General features: G+C 37.8%; 1 protein-coding gene and 1 long non-coding RNA gene across 4 annotated transcripts; one reads left to right on the forward strand and one right to left on the reverse strand.

Moving 5' to 3' along the window:
- The first annotated feature begins 7,160 nt into the window (after positions 1 to 7,160).
- Positions 7,161 to 16,041, forward strand: LOC105041279 (uncharacterized). 3 transcript variants are annotated; one of them, XR_012139895.1, is made up of 13 exons: positions 7,161 to 7,771; positions 7,869 to 7,966; positions 8,062 to 8,148; positions 8,315 to 8,477; positions 8,557 to 9,075; positions 9,518 to 9,660; positions 9,770 to 9,964; positions 10,051 to 10,141; positions 10,228 to 10,396; positions 13,768 to 13,878; positions 13,968 to 14,058; positions 15,113 to 15,290; positions 15,583 to 16,041. XR_012139895.1 is itself a non-coding variant. In XM_010918175.4 (13 exons), exons 1-12 carry the CDS (start codon positions 7,361 to 7,363, stop codon positions 15,213 to 15,215), a joined length of 2,181 nt encoding a protein of 726 aa, XP_010916477.2. In that variant the 5' UTR covers positions 7,162 to 7,360; the 3' UTR covers positions 15,216 to 15,222; positions 15,583 to 16,041. The 3 variants fall into 3 exon arrangements, 2 of the variants coding, with proteins under 2 accessions (XP_010916477.2, XP_010916478.2); XM_010918175.4 differs by having other exon boundaries at positions 7,162 to 7,771; positions 15,113 to 15,222; XM_010918176.4 differs by having other exon boundaries at positions 7,162 to 7,771; positions 15,113 to 15,222; positions 15,630 to 16,041.
- Positions 12,425 to 17,069, reverse strand: LOC140856559 (uncharacterized). Its single transcript, XR_012139896.1, has 2 exons — positions 16,389 to 17,069; positions 12,425 to 14,921 (listed from the first exon to the last, which is right to left on the reverse strand). It is a non-coding gene; the product is annotated as an uncharacterized lncRNA (long non-coding RNA).
- Positions 17,070 to 19,065: the final 1,996 nt, after the last annotated feature.

Raw genomic sequence — 19,065 nt, forward strand, 5'->3', positions numbered from 1 at the left:
ACCGGAGCTCACTTAAAAAGGCTGACTGTAAAGTATTATTTGGATTCGTTGATCCTCTATAAATGTTTAAAATTTTTTCAACAAATAATGAATATGGGACTAAACACATATCTACACAGATATAAAATAAAAACTTGAGTAATACGGTGGAAAATAGACTTCCACAGTTTTAGACTTGCAAGATCGACGGATTTCCTGGCAGGTTGGAATTGTTCTCCTTGGGTCCTCTTTTTCTTTCAATTTCAGTTATATATGAATTTATTAGTTGGATTTTACCAAGACTTGTCAAAGCTTGGTATTCTCCTGAAGAAAGTCATACTCACATCTTCTAGATGGAATCAACAAACACATATTTTACTGCAAATCTGACCAAGTAATATATATATTGACGCGCACACCTATTTGACATTTTAATTCCGTCTTTATTTATTGAAGGCACGCATCCTTTACACCCACCTTATTAAGTCCTACATTAAAATAGCTTAAAATAGCTTTATTCAGCAAATCCGAAGGATTTCGGTTTCACCGTCCATGCAGTTTGTTTGCATGCATTTGTGTCTACTAATTAATTTTTCTGGTCCAAACTCGGATAAATCCATGTTCCTCTCCAGGACCGCAGCACATTTTGATCACAAAGTTTGCGGTACGTCGCAACTTCCGTGGAGCATGGTGTTCTCAACTTGCTATCAAGTCTAACAATTAGCCAAAATTTTCTTGTACAACTCACCTGTGCTGCCAATTTTCTCCCTTGGCTTGCAGATTTGGTGGCACCTCGCTCGGTTTTGGCCAACTTCTTAGAAACGATGAGTACAGTTATTCCCATGCAGAATTAAGCCACCCAAAACAAGCTGCCGTCAACTCTTATCCTTGAGGCCTAATGCAGAGATGGGCTAGTTTTCAAAAGCGATCCAAACTTGATTTAATCAGTAAACTGTCATAATGGCTCCTTATAAAGGCCTTTCAGACTCTGGAGTCTATTAAGAAGGATCCATCACGAGTGCAGATTACGGATCCCTCACTTAAGATCATTAATTCAGATGAAGATGTCAATATGGCAACAGAAAGGAAGAAGAATTAAAAAAGACACAATCAAATACGCAGATCAGTCCAAGACTTACCTCCATAAGACATGCAAGCTTCACTATGAGAGAAAATAAATGAATATAAGAGGAGATCACGTACTCTCAACTCTCATAAACCTCCCTCTCTCTCTCAATAAAAAGTACTATCTTGACAAAGCTCTCACAAAGACCCCAAAGAAGACCCTCTACCATTCCCTCTGCTCCATGAGCTGTTCTCAGCCGCTACAGTCTCTGTTTGCTACTCTCAGCTGCTATACCTTGCTCTCAGACCGTTAGGCTCCTTTGAAAGGCCTCAAAACCAAGTTCAGATCGAAATCCATGCTTTGTTAGGACTCAGACACTTTTCTGACCGTCCCATCTCTTCTACACGCATCCATGGCCATTCGATCGTGCAAAACCCCCTGTAGACTACGCATGTTCTGAACCGGAGCCTCTCCGCACATGTCGCGCGCGAGTGGAATGAAGATGATCCTGGACCGCGGCGGTCCACAAGGAGCACATAGACCTTGAACTTTCTCGTGCATCGTGCATGCACCGCACACCTCACGTGTGGGTGCTCGCTGGTTCGTGTGGTCCACGGTGGACTGCATGAGCAGGGGCTGCATGCGCCTGGGCCGTGTGTGCCATGGGCTGCGCACTGCGGGTTTAGGTGCCTGCAGGCCGCACGCCTGTGAGCCGTATCTCCATGCCTGGTCTGCTGGGCTTCTCCTATTGGGCTTTTCTGCTGTGGATCGAATTCGAAGTGCTAAAATCCAACAATCTGTACCTCGACTCGGCATTCAACCTCCACCTAATTTTGAGAGTTCTATGTTCTCACCCTCGTGCCCTGGGGTAAATATCTGACTGCTTATGGATAGGCAAACATGAGAATCGAGCCAGGCCACTCGATCCCATCTTTGTTATATGTTGTGACCCACCTTACTTGAGACCAGATCGGGATAGCCTACTGCGGCAATAGAAACTCCATCCCACGATGTCACCTATCATCCTTTCGAGTCTCCCATCTCGTGCCTAATCCATCTGTACCAAGAGCTCCACTTCACTCTGAGCTCCTATTGGCTTCTAAAGCTCCATTTCGCATTGAGCTCCCTACCAAGAGATAATATCCTCCATACCTCTTCCCCTTCATCATAACCCTACTGCCACACAGAACATTCAAGATTCCATCCTCAGCTCTCCATCTATAGTTGCTTGAATCTAGTCTGCTCAGTGAAATCAGATTTTTCTTGAAATTAGGTATGTATTAGACCTCATCCAACTTCTTCATTGCTCTATCATGTGCCTGTAAGCTGACCGTCCCAATGCCCTTGATTGCATAGCTCGATCCATCCGATAGATGAATAGTACCTTCACTGCTCTCTAGAGAGTCAAACAACTCTTCTCTGCAACAAATATGATGCGAAAATTTACTCTAGGAAAGAAGTACATACCTTATCAGTCACTAGAAGAACATCATTACTTTTTTCTATATCGCTACCTTGGACTGCTGCCGTAGTAGCCTTCATCCAATTTTTGAGCTGTGGGTAATTTCTGACACAATGCCTTAACTCATCGCACTTGTAGCATATGATCTTGCTATAGCCTCTTGACTTGGACCTGGATCACCCATCTCGTGATCTTCTACCCCTTCATCCTCTGTTACCACCTCATCTAGTCACCATTAAAGTTGAGTTGCTATCTGAATTCGAAGCTCGATTTTTCTGTCTGAGAATCTCATTTTGAAGATGTGCAGAAGTATCCTTATCCATCTTGATGGTGTACTTTTTTATAAGAAGAGCAGTCATCAAAGACTCAAAAAAAAGAAAAAGCGATGAAAGCAATACCAACACCTCGGTCTTCTCCTCAATCTTCTCACCAACACCGAGGAGATCAGTGAAGATCTTCTGAAAGTTGCTGAGATGCTCCTGCACACTTTGTCCCTCGCTCATCCATAGCTGGTAGAATTATTTTCAAAAAAATGAATATTAGTAAGTGACTTCGCCATATACATCTCCTCAAGCTTCGTCTATTTCGCCGTCGGAAAAGTCTCGCTAAGTACATGGATTATCACATCATCCTCTAAGTACAAGCAAATCGTACTCACCACCTGCATCTGGAGCTACCTCCAGTTCTTCTCTTCTATGGTAGTCGGCTTCTTCTCACATTAGAGAGATCAATCAACTCTTGTTGGATGAGCATATCTTTTACCCTCGCTTGTCATAAGGAGAAATTATTTTTTTCATCATATCGGTTGATCTTCACCTTGATTGAGCATCTCTTTTTTATCTTTTTCAACCTTGATCAACACCTCCACAACTTAGACAATCATGTGCGCTCTGATATCACTTGTTGGAAAGGATCCCTCACGAGTGCGGAATACGGATCTCCTGTTCAAGATCGTTAACTCAGATGATGATGTTGATACCGCAACAAGAAGGAAGAAGAAATAAAAAGGATATAATCAAATACGTGGATCAGCTTAAGGCTTACCTCCATTGGGTATGCAAGCTTTTCTATGAGAGAAAATAAATAAATACAAAAGAAGATCACATATTCTTAACTCTCATAAATCTTTCTCTCTCTCTCTCAACAGGAAACACTACTCTTACAAAGCTCTCACAAAAATCCCCAAAAGAGACCCTTTGTCGCTCCCTCTATTTCACAGGCTGTTCTCAGCTACTACGGCCTCTGTCTGCTAGTCTCAGCAGCTACACCCTACTCCCAGGCCATCATGCTTTTTTTAATGGCCTCAAAACTGAGTCTAGATTGAAATCTACACTATGTTAGGACTCAAACACTTTTTCGACTGTCCGATCTCTTCCGCACGTATCCATGCTCATCCGATCGTGCAAAACCCACCATGCATAAACCGCGCATGCTATGAATCGAAGCCTCTCCATGCATGCATAAGCCATGTGAAAACGAGTTTGGATCGTGACGATCTACGAGGAGCACGTGGACCGCAAACTTTTTTGCGCACCGCATGTGGATTGCGTATGCACCGTGCACAAGCGCTCGCCGGTCAGCATGAGTAGGGGCCGTGCGTGCCTGGGCTGCATGCGCTGCGGGCTTGGGCACCCACAGGATGCGCACCTGCGGGCTTGGGCGTTGCAGCCTGCAGGCCATATGCTTGTGGGCTTGCACGTCTGCGCATCGCATCTCTGTGCCTAATTTGCTGGGCTTCTCCTCTTGGATTTTTCTGTTGCGGATCAAATTCGAGGCGCTAAAATCTAACAGCATCTTGGTAGCTCAACTGAATAAGAACTAGGGTTTTTTTCTCTAAGGAGAAGGAGAAGAGATCTGGGTTTTAAAGGATTTACAAGTATGGTGCTGATTGTTTTATTTGGGTACTGTTACGGTGGTACCATAAGTATCTAGGATCAGTCTGTTATCATGGGATAACTCAGGCCGCCGAGTTATTGTAGTGGCTGTTGACCTAAGAACATAGCTGAGGTATGCAGAGCCGAGCTATTAACTTCTGTCTGCCGCGTGGTCCATTTGGCACAAGAGCTGCTTCCAATATCGCAACCTACTTATTTCCTAATGTGTGCAACAACTGTCTACTCCGAGTGGATAGGTTCAGAGATAATCGTCTCCCTTGATTTCGCAGGAGAGATTAAGGACTAAAATATCTCGTTTGCAATGACATGTTCAACGGCCCTGCAATCTTAGAATTGTACGATCTCACAGCTCTTTAACTAGCTGTTCGACGATATTCTATATAAATGACCAAAGCTCCGAAGACTAAGGTAAGCAATTCCTCTCAGAAAACTCGTTACTGCTCTCTTTGTTCGTTAAATCTGATTTGAGCATCGGAGGTTCCTCGCAGTAACGAAAATCTCCTGCTTAAACTTCTTTCACAGGTCACTTTAGCACTCCGTGCGTAAGGATCAGACGTCCGTCTTGTGATCTAGCCAAAACAAGCAGCAACAGATACCTTAAAAGTTAGACACTTAAGTCATATTATTTTTGTTGTAGTTATGAAAATAATTTTCTCATAAGCTTTTGTTGAGTTGGTTTCGGAACTACAGGCATTTTAATATATATTTGCCTAAAATTAAAGGAGGTTGATACCATAAAACAAAAGGGAATATGGTGGGATTTACATGCGTAACATGTGCATGTAGTAATTACTCAGCTTCGACTATGCACATGGATGGCATAGACATCACCTGGCCATGTACAAAGCAAGAATTTGCACAGGTCAATGCTAGCGTCTGAGTGGTGAGAATGACCAGACGAGTGGCAAATGTATTTGGGAAAAAGTGAGCAATTAGTAAGTCGTCTTTGGAGGCACCTGGCCGACAAGCCTAAAAATCTGGACTATCTAGCAAAGAGAGCTATAAGAAATGCACACGACCTTTCCCCGGCATATCATGAGAAACAAAAATCAATTCCTGATGCGACAAACGTTCTTGACTCAATTTGTCAAAGTTGATGACAGGAAAAGGATTTGTGCAGCTTGTGGATGCTCGACTTGAAATGAAAATTCTATGGTGCATTTTGTACGCGACTAGAGTTGGAATTGGAATCAGTATGACCATATCTTCTAATATATTTAGTTCGTGGCCGGACTCTGAATTAACAAGGATTTTAAGCATTAGAAGAAAGTAGGAATTGAATTTTAGTGAATTATGGTATTCCATTCCCCTCTTAAATTGGGAATACAACTACTCTCAACTAAACAATTAGAATGAAAGTTATTCATTCTCATTCTTATTTCCATTTTAGAGCCCAACTTCCTAACCAAATATGCCTTCAATCTTTGTATAAAATAATGGTAGGTATTATATAAAAAGAAAGAAAAATAATTGTTCAGTTACTGAAAGCCTACTGGATCTGGGTTAAACAAGATGGACTTGGGCCCATGTTTGTTTTGGTACAATTTGGGCCCATGTTTGAATTGAGGACGTTCGTTGTCTGACCACATTGCCGGATCCATCTGGCTTTTGCTTGACTCATTAGCCCAATAGTGGACCATGTTTGATCTTGTCAATCGTCATTGTCATCTAGGACCTTGGGCTCTTGTAGGAGTTTTGGGCCTAGGCAATCTTCTTAAGTGTTAAGCCCTTCGAGGCCATGAATGATTACTGCCCCAAAGGCTGGAATACTAGCCTCCAAAGGAAAAAAAAAAGAATTAAACAATAAGCCAAGTTTTGATTCTTTGGAGGCTAACAGATCTGGATAAATAAGTACTACTTCTCTTTTTAATCCATATTTGTATTTAGTCCATATATTTTAACTAAATATAGGTCAATGTGAATAGAGACGATCAAAGATTCTTTTCTGCTTGATTGTGCATTCATGCATGAAAATCTTGGATATACTTATGTGTATATATAAGCAAATAGAGCTTCAGTGCGCTAGTTGACACCTCTTTCCTTGTGTGCCGTGGATGATTTTTGAGACTTGAAATGATTAAACATTCATCATTATTATAAATAAGAATTTTTGAAATTAGAGAACATTCACTTTGGACCGGTCTGTTATTTTTTTTATATCAACATGCTTATTTAATCACCACATTTAGTAGCCTAATCCTCATGCAGCAAACTTCTCTTGGATTAAACTGGTAAAACGCCAGGATAAAGGAAAAAGAAAAATTTGAGTTTTTAAGAAATGACTCCCCATGCATCCAATATATTTACTTCCTTTTTTTTTTTTTTTTTATTCCCTCCCTATAAAAACTACATACAGTTTCATTGATCGCCACATTTACTCATTCAACCCCTTTCATAGGGTACCACCATCAGCTGCAATCGGTTGGTTATTTATGCACCTACTTTTACTAAATGATCCTCACTAAATCAATTTACTGAACTAGATGATCTCATTTTAATAAATCAACTAAATCATAGTCAAAAAAGAAGGTACTTTACCATCCTTTCATGTACTTCTATTTTTTATTGGACTCAATCTAATGTCGAGATAACCGACTTTGATAATGTTTGAAGGAGACATCACAAGATATCAGTGTATCCTAGTGGTAAAGTTTTTGTTTTCGTTGTTTTTGTTTTGTTTTTTCTAATATATATAGAGATTGGGGGAGGCCATTCCTTATCCATCACTCCTGTACCCACCCAGTCTCTACTTGGGCAGGAGCCCGGATCCCAGGCAATTCGAGCTTCTTCTCGCGAAACTGAGAATTTTGTTCTACGAGGGTTAAAGGGTCGATAACCTTCGAAATGAAACCCTTACTCGCTGTGACGAGTGGAAAACTTGTACCATCCCAAACAATGTTCGGGGGTGAGAATATCACCACCGGATGAGGGTGCACCCAAAACTTCTCTTGGTCTGAAATGGTACCGCCTCAAAATGTTCACCTAAAGGAGGGAAGGCAAAGTTTCAATTTCGTAAAGAAACGGCTCGCCCTTGCCCTCCAAAATTTCACTTCCCAAATCCCAGAGGCGCCATTTCCAAACTATAAACTCTTCTACCATCGCCCCTCGTCTTCTCGCCCTACCGTCCCTCGAATCACAGAATCTCTCTCGCCCCCAATCCTTCTCCTTATCATCTCCGATCCCATGGCCGTCCCTTCGAGCTCCTCCGCCAACAGTGGCAACAACGAGGGGGCAAGAAGGAAGAGAGGAGCCTCGTCCCTTTCCACGGGCGCTTCCACCGCGGCTGCTTCGAAGCGGACCAAGAATCCCGGTGTCCGGGTCGTTGGAGGGCGAATCTACGATTCCGAGCACGGGAAGACATGCCATCAGGTTTTTGAGAGGCGATTTTTGCCGAAATATCCGATCTTTTCCTTTCACGTTACCGACGATGTTGAAAATCTTTCTTTTTTCTTTTTTTTGGTGGCAGTGCCGACAAAAGACGAGGGACTTTGCGGCTGCCTGCAAGCAGATGAAGAAGGACAAGCTCTGCACCATTAAGTTCTGCCACACCTGCCTCCGCAATAGGTTATTTGAACATTTCCCCCTTACATTTTCTTGATTTCTCTCAACCCTTAGCATGATATGAGGGTAACAGGCAGCGTTGGATTGATTTGATTTAGATACGGCGAGGAGGCAGAAGAGGTTGCCAAGTCGGAGAATTGGAGCTGCCCCAAATGCCGCGGCATTTGCAACTGTAGTTTTTGCATGTAATTCCTCTACCTAGTCTGATGCAAGAATTCAAATCTTTAAACGTTTGTTTTGATAATGAATTGGGTCGAGGAGACCTTCCATCTTGTAGACAGAAAACAAGTTGTAGCATTTAATATTTAGTTCTCATGGCCGTCAGAAATTGATTGGATTTTGGTTTTATAGGAAGAAGAGAGGTCAGCAACCAACTGGAATTCTCGTCCATGCTGCCAAGGCAACTGGGTTTTCCTCCGTTTCTGACTTGCTGCAGAAAAAAGGATTTGAAGTCCTGAATGCGGCGAATGTTATAAGAAGTATGAGTTCAAGAAAATCCCCGTCTTCTAAAATGGTATGATTTGATCGCCATCTCTTCTTTCAGTTTGAAGTTCGTGTTCTCTTACTTTATCAGTTGCTATTGGTTTTGGAAGGGGTCCGTCGCTCTGAAAAGAGGTGGTGATAAGGAAAACTACCGCGTTGAGCAGAAGGTTGCTGACGGTGGTGACAATGAACAGGAACTCCGTGTGAAAAAAGAAAAGAACCGCTTGAAGAAACTAAAGAGAGACACTGGTAGTGAGAAAACCACTGGATGCGGTGAGGCTGTTGGGAACCAAGAGAAGGAAAACTTACGAGGAAAAGAATTTATTGAAGACTCAAGTAGTGCCTTGGAGAAAGAGGTGTTGCTAGATGGTGACGAGAGACAAGCTTGCAGCAATGGTGATGATACAAAAATCCCAGTTAATGGAAATGCCAGTGAATCAAAAGATAAGCCTCTGCCAAAAGCACGGAAGTTTAGAAAACATGGTACCAAAAAACTATGTAAGCATACTGTTGAAGAGACCGTGCTGCCTGAAGGCACTCCCTTAACAAAGGCCGGGGATGTTGAATTCCCTGTTGAAGATGTTGGAGATGCCTTACAGTTTCTGGAATTCTGTAAAGCATTTTCCAAGGTATAATGCTACGCTGCTAACTGAAAATGATGGTTTTCATGGATGGTGATTATTTGCTACTACTAGGGTTTGAATTTGAGATGTCTCACTTGGAGAGGAGGGTGGCAACTGGCAACCACTCGGCCTACTAGCTGTTGGAATGAAACTGCTGTTTTTCTTATTACATGAACTGATAAATAATTACTCTTTCTACAAACAGAGATTGATTCTGTGCTATTTTCTGAAAAAAAAAAAAACAAGAAAGCTCCTTTTCTTGCTCCCTCTTTTCCCCCCAAATGATCATTTGTTAACAATTGAGTCTGGTATACTAGCTGAATTCTCAAATTGGCGAATTCAAACTTACTGCAACTCAATTACCATTCTTTCTAGTTGCCTTTCAGCCTAGCTTGATAGCATGCCTTGGATCTGTGTGATATATCCTTTTAATGGTGCCAATCTTTAGGTGCTTGATATAAAGAAAGGTCAAGGTAAAGCTATTCTTCGGGAGCTAACAAGAGGACGTATTGGGCGCCATGCAGCAAATTCATTGATTGTTCAGTTTCATATCAAATTGTTATCTCTCATCCAAAAGAACAAGGGAGAGAGGTATGTCACTTTGCTATCATGTTTCTATTTTTGAAGTCTCATTTTATCAATCTCATTATTAGTTCTCATATGAGAGATTCGCTAGTTCATTTTTTTGTAATTGTGGTAGGCCTTTGTCTTACTCAACAAAAAGTGGAGAATCATGGATGCAAGCTCTTAAAAAATCTATTACTGGGTCTCAATGGCCCTTCAAGAATTTTCCTTTGGATTGCCTTAACAATGGCCTATTGGGATATGACAGTTTGGATCCATCAAAGAAGCTTAGAGTTTTGAATTTTCTTTGTGATGAGTCCCTTGGTACTGAGTAAGTGTTACCTTGTTTATCTTTGATAATTATTAGTTCATTACTTCGATTGCTTATATAGATTTTAACCAACTCACTTTGTTCAGAGAATTGAGGCATTGCATTGACAAGGAAAATTCAAATTATATTGAAAGAAAAAAGGCAGCCAAAGAAAAAGTTCAAGCTGCTAAAAGAAAGGTTTCAAATTTAGATATGTGGCTTATATTTTTGTTGTTTAGTTCCTTCCTGTTGGGTTATTTGTTTAGAATCTAATTTTTGTACAGGAAAAGGATCTTAAGAAGAAGCTGAAGGATGATGTGGCTAAAGCAATGCTTTCTTTGAAAGGAGCTCCTCTTTCACTTGCTGAGCATGGTGATCTTATTTCAACAATAAAGACTGAGACAGAGAAAATTCATGCTGAAATGCTAGAGTCAATGGAACTTTTACCCAAGAGTATGTGTTATACTACATGCCATTTGCTCTTTTTGACTGTTGAACTTACTGCTTTTTTTCTGCACCAAGATTTTTTTTAAAAAAAAAAAATCACTGTTTCCTTTTATTTAAATTATGTAGGCTTCATTCAATTTGCACCATTCCATTATATAATGGCTTCTGTTAATTGGATGGTAACCTATGATTGTGAAACTATAAAAATCTTAGAAGCCATTGTGCCCCATTGGTGCAGAAACAAGGATAAAGTTGGTGGAAAACATGAAGAAAACTCATTTGATATTAACTTTTAGTATTAATTATGACCACAACCAATGTTATCCATGTTTCTACACTAAGGGAGTGTTTGGTTGGGAGGAGTGGAGGTTCAGAATCGGAATCGGAATGGATGACTCCCATTCCAATCGTTTGGTTGGGAGGAGTTCTATTTCAATTTCGATTTTGATTTCGGGGTAGAATGGGAATGGTTCAATCTATATAGAACTCAATCCCTACTCTCCTCTATGGATTCAATTTTTCATTCCAATTTCGATTCTGATTCTGGTTATGAACCAAATGCTTCGAAGGATTTGGTCATTCTAATTTCAATTCTAAACCATTTCGATTCCCATTCTTATTTTGATTCCAGTTGCAAAACAAACACCCCCTAAAAGGGCATAATGACTTCTAAAATATTTGCTGTAATGAAAAATTTTATTTTGTATTAACTAAGATCAGCAAACTATGCAAGGGTTTTGCTTTGGCATTTCAACATGCAGAAGTTTGGTGATGCCAAATTAGTGGATGAAAGTGAGTTGGATAATATCCATCTAGATTCATTTTTATATTTGAATCTATCTGGATATGGATATAAAATTGGATATTTGACTAATATTTATAATTATATCCAAATTTATTAAAGAAAAATGGATATGGATTGATCATTATCAATTCATATTTGAATATTTGATTTTATTTGTAATTCTATTTAATTTTATGTAGTGTTCAAGAACTTTTAAAAGAAATATATAACCATATTGACATGCTATTAATTGGATTGATCATCCACTTAATAATATCTTTGATTTTATAGTCATAAAATTTGATTATCTGATTTATATTCATATTTATATTCATAATTTTAGCATTTGAAACAAATATGGATATAAATTTTTGCATTTGGTGAATACTCATATCCATATTTGTATTCTTCAAACAAAACAAATGTGGGTATATTGGTATTCAATCCATATCCAATCTGATTTTGGTCTTATGCCAAATGCCTTTTTTAGTCAATGTTCCAAGGTGGGTATGTGGATTAACGTAAATTGCCAATCAATGGGTTTGAGACCAACTTTAAAGCACTCCATGATAGGTTCTTTTTTCTACTACATCAAATTTCTTATAAACTCAACCAAATTTAGTCTAAAAGTAGGTTGGTTGGCTGGCTTTGGATTGAGCCAAGTATCAAATATCAAGCCTATCCTATTTTAGCATTGCAAGGCAATTAAGTAAGAGTATTAAACTAGTGAGATGTATTTGTTAAATATGAGAGTGGCCATAAAGGTGGGAATGGAAAGTTGATGCATATTAGAGTGACTACAAATGGTGGGTGTGACAGGAAGCTGGGGCAGCCATCAGGAATAAAATGGAGGTATGGATTGATTTCATGCAAGAGAACAGTAGATAAAAGGCATATATGGATAAGATGGCTTGATTCCCTCCCTTCTCTGCATTATGTGAAGCATGGATTGGTTGTTATCATAGTTATAACTTAAAGGCAAGGGTGGAGGGTGTCCTTTGGTTAAAGAGAGAGATTAGTGATAAAAAAAATGTAGGCAAGCAAGGGAAGCTTGCATGAGTGTATGAATTATGTGAAAGCAAATTTGAAGATGGGGTAAGTGATGGCTTCACATCTAACTCTTTGAGAGTCTTTTGTCTCATGACTTAATTTTTCCAATGAACACTCTAGCTTCTAGTCTTGTATCAGTCACCTTGTACAGGATCACAGTCTCATATGATTGCAAGCAAAAAATTACTCCAAGCAAGGAATTAAAAAACTTTACAATTTTATTGATAATAACATGTCTTGATCTAACAGTTGTATTGGTCATAAAATATGGCTGCACTCTCCTTAGGGCAAGGCTTTAAAGAATACATAAGGTTTGAAAATCTATTACAACCTCAATGTCTGTGAGCACTAATGATCTCAATTGATAATAAAATATTCTGTATTAATAAATAACAAAATTTGTATAATTATAAAATTCAATTATCTAGTTGATATCAATGTTGTTTTATCTACTCATCTTTTTACCTATGATTCCATCACAGTCAAGTATTAAAAATCTTGGAACTTTGAAAGGAAAGGAAAAATGGGTGTGAGTTTTACAACATAATAAGAATCTCTACATATCCACACCAACATAATATTATAATTTGAAAATAACAATAAGCAATATCAAAGGGAAAACATAAGGTATGAAATCTTGTAATTGAAATATCCAGTATCATTAAAATGACAAAAATCTGCATAGACATGTGTCAAACATTTGTTTTATCGAAGGAGATGTATTAGAACATACCAATAGGTGAAGCCTTTTATTCAATATTGCTTTCATATGTCTTATCATCCATTTCTCTTAGCACAATTTTAGTTTTGACGACTCTTTTTTTTTTTTGGCTTTGGATTAACTAAGATTATGCCTTAGTCCATGATTGATAAAACTCCCACGGGCTAATCTCATATGTTCCATACAATCCATACCTAAATTTATCATGTTGAAGGACTGGGAGAGAGCCAATATGTAATTGAGATAAATCTCTTATTCCAGGATATTGTTCAAACATGTCTTGTGTGTAGACTGCAAGAATTATTCGGGTGTTGCAAAATGTTTTATAGACAAAATACATCAGTTTTTATGACCAAAATCTTTCAAGTCCAATAGCATTCACAGTTAGTGGCAAGCATTATGCTGGATGACATAATCCCATCAGCTATATTATGAAGATTGTAGTTTTTTAATGAAATATTGAGTCAACATGAACAATCAGTTGAAAGGTAAAATTTAGTGATCCTAATATCTGTAACTGAAGGTTGCAGATATCAGGGACTTGATTTCTGGGTTGATATGAGGTGTATGTTACACTGAGCATAACAGATGTATTGTTTTCTTATAGATCATTGTCCAAATTCCAATATTATGAACATTTTTTAAAGTGGAATTTAACCTGCTTACCTGGAATATGTTATATGTAATGTAATCTGCTGAAATCTTGAACTTTATTCTTAGTTGTCAAATGATACCATTTCATTTGGGTGGAAAGTTACTTTTTCCTGGCCTTCCAAATTTATTAACTTTATTCTGTTTTTTATATCTCAAACATATCAAAAGAGCAACAAAGACAAGATGCCCTTCGGACTGAGCCAATGCTTTTGGAAAAAAATGGGCATGCATATTGGAAACTGGAGGGTCATTGCAGCAATTCAAATATCATACTTCAAGGTTAATGTTCACTGTATTACTTTCTCTCCTGATATTTTGAATTTGAAACTATTGAGTTTTAATGCTGCCTTTTTTTTGTTTTTTGCCAGATATTAGGAATTGGGAGTCCCTCGAGGATAAGTGGTTTGCCTATGATGAAAATGAAGAGAAGGCAGTAGAGAAACATATTTCCTCTTTAAGGTACAGAATCTTAATCTTGTTCACTCTACTTCTACATGTTTCTCTTTCAGAGTATATGAGTTCTTAAATTTATCATATTCCTAAATATGTTTTTTAGATGATGTTTGGAAAAGATGACCTTTATGCATTTGTCTGGAGTCATCTGTGTTAACTTGAACTACAAAAAGTCAAAAGTCATGATGTTTCTCATCTATGCTATTTCCATTGAAATACCACAGACTGAATTTATACTGAGAATATGAATTGAACCTATTAGTGCTTTGTAGATATGCCCAAGTTAGCCAGAGATATCTATGTGGTGCATTGCTGATTACAGATGCACATGCCTTTCTTATATGAATAAACTTATTGGACTCTATTATAATCCATAGTCTTTAGGAAATTATTTACCTACTATTTGGGTGATGTGTTTGCCTTTTTCTTCCTTTTTTTTCTTCATCACTAGTTTATTCCCTAAATTATACCTTTTCATACACTATAGAGCATAAATAAACTGATAGACTAACTACCAACTATTTGTTTAAAGATGTGAGAATTCACAACTGGTGACAATCAAGTCATTAGTAAAATTATACCATCCATTATTATGAGGAATTTTGGGCTTTATTTCCTTGATTATGTTCTGAAAATCACAGTATAAGATGATGCTCAAAAAAAATCTAATGTCTGGCCTTCAATGATAATCAAGTGGTTCACTGTGAATGATAATTATATACCATCCAAGGAATGCAATAGAATCAATCAAAAAAAAAAAAATCGTATATGCAATATCCTTGGTGCAAAATCTCCATGCCATCAAATTGCTCCATGTGAAAGTCTAATTGTTGAGATATGCGAACATTTGATCAATTGTTCTTGGTGCCCTGTGTAAAATTTTCTGCTGTCAGATTTTTTTATTTTTTATTTTTAAATATAAAAGGTAGACTGTTTATCTTTCTATTGCATATTTCGCTATCTTCATGTTGTGCTGCTTTTCTTGGTCATTAAGCTCACATTTACCTTCTTTGCCCCACTTATTGCTTAATTGTTAATGTGGACTAGTGACATTATCCAGGAAGCTAAGACATAGGAGGAAATATTTAGTGAAAAAAGCATCAGTGGACGGTCAAGGGACAGAGTATAACTCTTTAACCAATTCACCATCTCTAAATTGCTGAGGTGAAGGTAATACAAGTTTTCCTTCCCTTTTTCTCTAATTGTGATGGAGCAATTCACTCTTGGAACACTAAAAGGTTTGCAAAAACTTTTTTTTAATAAAAAATTCAGGCATCTTTTCATTTTTTTCTTTTTTTTCAAAGCCAACTGTGCTTTAGTAACTGAAAGAGCTAGTGCATTAGTTAAATGAAAAATCAAATTGCTCTGTTTCACATTTTAGCAAGAATATGTGTGATAGATACAACTGAATTTGCGAAAATCACATCTATCATTTCAATATTGAAACTTAGAAAACTTGCAAAGACTTTATAGCTAATTTGTTCATCCTTGAAAATAAAGTTTTTTCCCCTCATTTAATACTCCTGGCAGGCTTGCAAAGTTAGCACCAATATATCTGCATTTTCTGGATGTGATAGGTGGATGGCAAAATTTGTGCGCCGAAGCCCACAGAAATGCTCTTGGAAGTTCTTTTATGGAAGTATTTTGGAATGCTATGCTCTCATTGCACACTGGCCATGTAAACTAATCCTGTTACGTTTTATCTGTTGGCTCTAGAACCCGAAGCTTTGTGAGCCGTCGGGAGATGTTGTGCTGCAATGTATTTTGATTTGTATAACCAGATACAGTCTTGGATTCTTAAGGGCACACCATCCTGCTTATTTTGATTCTTGGGTGGTGCTTTTGGTGGGGAACCATTTTTGTATTGTATAACCAGACAAACGTGGATTCTCAGGGGTTCATCATCCTGCATATTTTTACCTTTTATGTGCACTTTCAAACACATTCTTTTGATGGGGCAATTGTGCCATGTAAATGGTGTTTGTGATAGCTCAAGGTTTGTCCATCATTCAATTTTGTAAAGAACCAGTAGGATTCTTCCTGGTGCTATTAGAATGTGTATTCTGTGAGTTATATCCTGTACAAAAATGTTCGTGATATTTAGAGGTGGCAATCGAGTTGGGTCGTAAATGGGTCGGACCAAATATCAAATCGAGTCAAAAATATTTAAATCTGAATTTGATTTGTTTATTAAATATATTAAATATTAAAATTAAAATTTGATCTATATAATAAATAGATTATCTAACTGGATTTGTTTAATCTGTTTATAATTTATTAAAAAAAAAAATCAACCCGTCTAATGGTCCACTTTTAAAATTAAAAAAAAAACGAACCTACTCATCTGATTCACCTCCTCATCTTCGATTTTTGTAGCTTTGCCTCCAATCGTGCTCTCTGTTGCTTTCATCCACCTCTCTTCATCATGTTCTCCATTGCCTTCGTTCATGCTCACTTGATCATCTCTTGTCGTGCTCTTCGTTGCTTCCAGCTCCACTCGATCGGCCATCGTCGCAAAATAAAGTAAAAAGAGAATCAAAATCGGAGCAAGAAAATCGAAGCAAACAGCAACGACAGAAAAAACATAGAGGTCAGTCAGGATCACGAGATCGAGGGATGAGGGGGAATTTTGTTTTTGAACTTAAATCGGGGGGCGGAGGTGAGCTTGTTCTTGGCACGAGGAGGGTTAGGGCTGGGGGCTCCGGGGGAAGAGAGCGACTTGTTGACTTCTTCTTGGGAGAGAAGAGAGGGGAGGAGGGCGTCTCAAAAGAGGGTGGGGACGAGGAGATGCCAGCGAAGAAGGCCATGCCGAAGAAGGCAAATCATACTGCCAGCCAGCTTAAAATCCCATACATCATAAAAGAAGACACGCACACTATGTACCACTATTTTTTCTTAGCCCTCTTCGCCCCTCTCACCATCTCGCACTTCTCTCTTCGCCTTTGGCAAGCCTCCGGCGGCACGAAGAAGAAAGAAAGGGGAGGGCCGAGGGGAAGAGAAAAAATAGTCCTAGCGGGGCAAACGGGATGGGAACAGAAAAATTAAAGGTAGCGTGGCATGTTATCGATCCACCTGGATGCAGTCCAATTGCCTCAACATGGACGGGCGATTTCCGAGAAAAATGAGTGCGCTCCACGCCGCAGGTCCGCATGGATCACCGCTCAATGGCCCACGGGGCCGCGGATTCAAATTATTTTAAATAAAAATTATAAATAAATTAAATAAATTAAAAATTTTATATTTAAATTTAATATATTTAATAAATAGATTAAACGGATTGATTTGTTTACGATCTGAATCTGTTTAAATCAAATCCAAATCTATTTATGATGGATTAGATCATATTTTATCATCTCTAATGATATCTGGACAATAAAATTTCAAATACTTTTAAGATAAATTGAAACAGCTGAAATTTTTTTTTTAATAATATTTACTGTATGTAACACTGAATTTTTAATATTACATGACCTTACATTTTGCTGTTAAATAGATTGGAGAAAGCTGTTGGTGTATGTAACACCGAATCATAGCATGTGGTTGGCTAAAAGCTTAGTAATTATTATTTGTTCCTTGATTCTTGTTCATTTTAGATTGGCTGAATGCCAATTTATTTTTCATTCAACTGATATTATATAGCTTTTATATATATATTTTTAATATTCATGTCTCAAGTGGAGTTGCATGTGAAATATTTTTTATTGTCCGAAAATCAAAAATTTGAGGCAGACTTAAATAAGATCGATCAGATTTGGACTCATATCTGATCAAATTAAAATTGAACAATAAGAATCATGTATCGATGATTCATGCCATTAGATGTAATCTACTATATTAAAACTATTTGTACACAAAAAATTATATAATTTAAAAACTCCTAATTTATGAATTAAGTGGTAGAAAATATATCTAATTCAATTTTATTTAGGCTATCTAATTTTTGACTACTTGATGCATAGAGTAGAGATTTTTAAATTATATAATTTTTTTGTATGCAAGATGTTTTGAGATAGCATATCATCTTCAATGGTTTGAATCATTGATATAGAATTTTTATTATAGAGTTTTGATTTGATCGGATATGAGTCCAAATTCGATCAATCTGATTTCAGTCTGGTTCTAAAAATTTAGTGACTACTAAAAGATAAATTTTTCTTGAGCATTATGTGAAGATATAATCAAAATCTGATTTTTTAATATTGCTTAGATATTGATTTATTGAGCCATATTCTTGATCACCGTAGGGTCCATGGTCATATATTATTCTAAATATTTCTAATACAACATTCTTCTGGAGAAATATAGTATTGTTATTGACTTCATCCAAGCCTTCAATTCCTAAAATGCAATCTAGAGAACCGAGAGACACGGTCTAGTCCCAAATTTTTTGCGTGTGTAGTTTCGACCAGGTTTGTGGAACACCTAAATTTGCAAGAATGTGCGTTAATGCCGATGAGCAACTGTTCAATAATCATGAACTGTCCACATAAGATTTGTACTTGTTGTATATTTTCCTTCCTGCTTCATGTTTTATGTTTCTACGGTGGGGACCTTCGGTATTTTGGCTGCTTCACTTTCTAATGGGTTTCTGTAAACAGGTTTTTTTTTTTATAAGCAAAACAGTTTTTATTTTTATTTTTTTTTTGATAGAAACACAGTTTTTATCTTTAATACAAGCTTTTAGCTCCTTCTTACCAAAATAATAGTAATAATAATAACAATTATGAACCGTAGCTAAAAAAAAAATACACTTCTTGCAGATTTGGGCATGTCTTTTCACCAACTGGTCCCCTAGAGTGAAGCCTTTCCTACTCGGCTAGCTCAAATTCTTGATGCTGATGCAACTCAAATTCTTGATGCACATGGATTCTTGCCGTCACCGAAGGAAAAAGAAAAGATAAAAAACAACACTTCCCGTGGACAAAATTTGACTAAGAAAGTTTGGATTAGTTGCATGTCTACCGGCCTACCCACGTTGAAGGCCAGTTTCTCCGGCGTATGGGATGACCGGCG

The sequence above is a fragment of the Elaeis guineensis genome, chromosome 3, assembly GCF_000442705.2.
Source record: "Elaeis guineensis isolate ETL-2024a chromosome 3, EG11, whole genome shotgun sequence".
NCBI lineage: Eukaryota > Viridiplantae > Streptophyta > Magnoliopsida > Arecales > Arecaceae > Elaeis > Elaeis guineensis.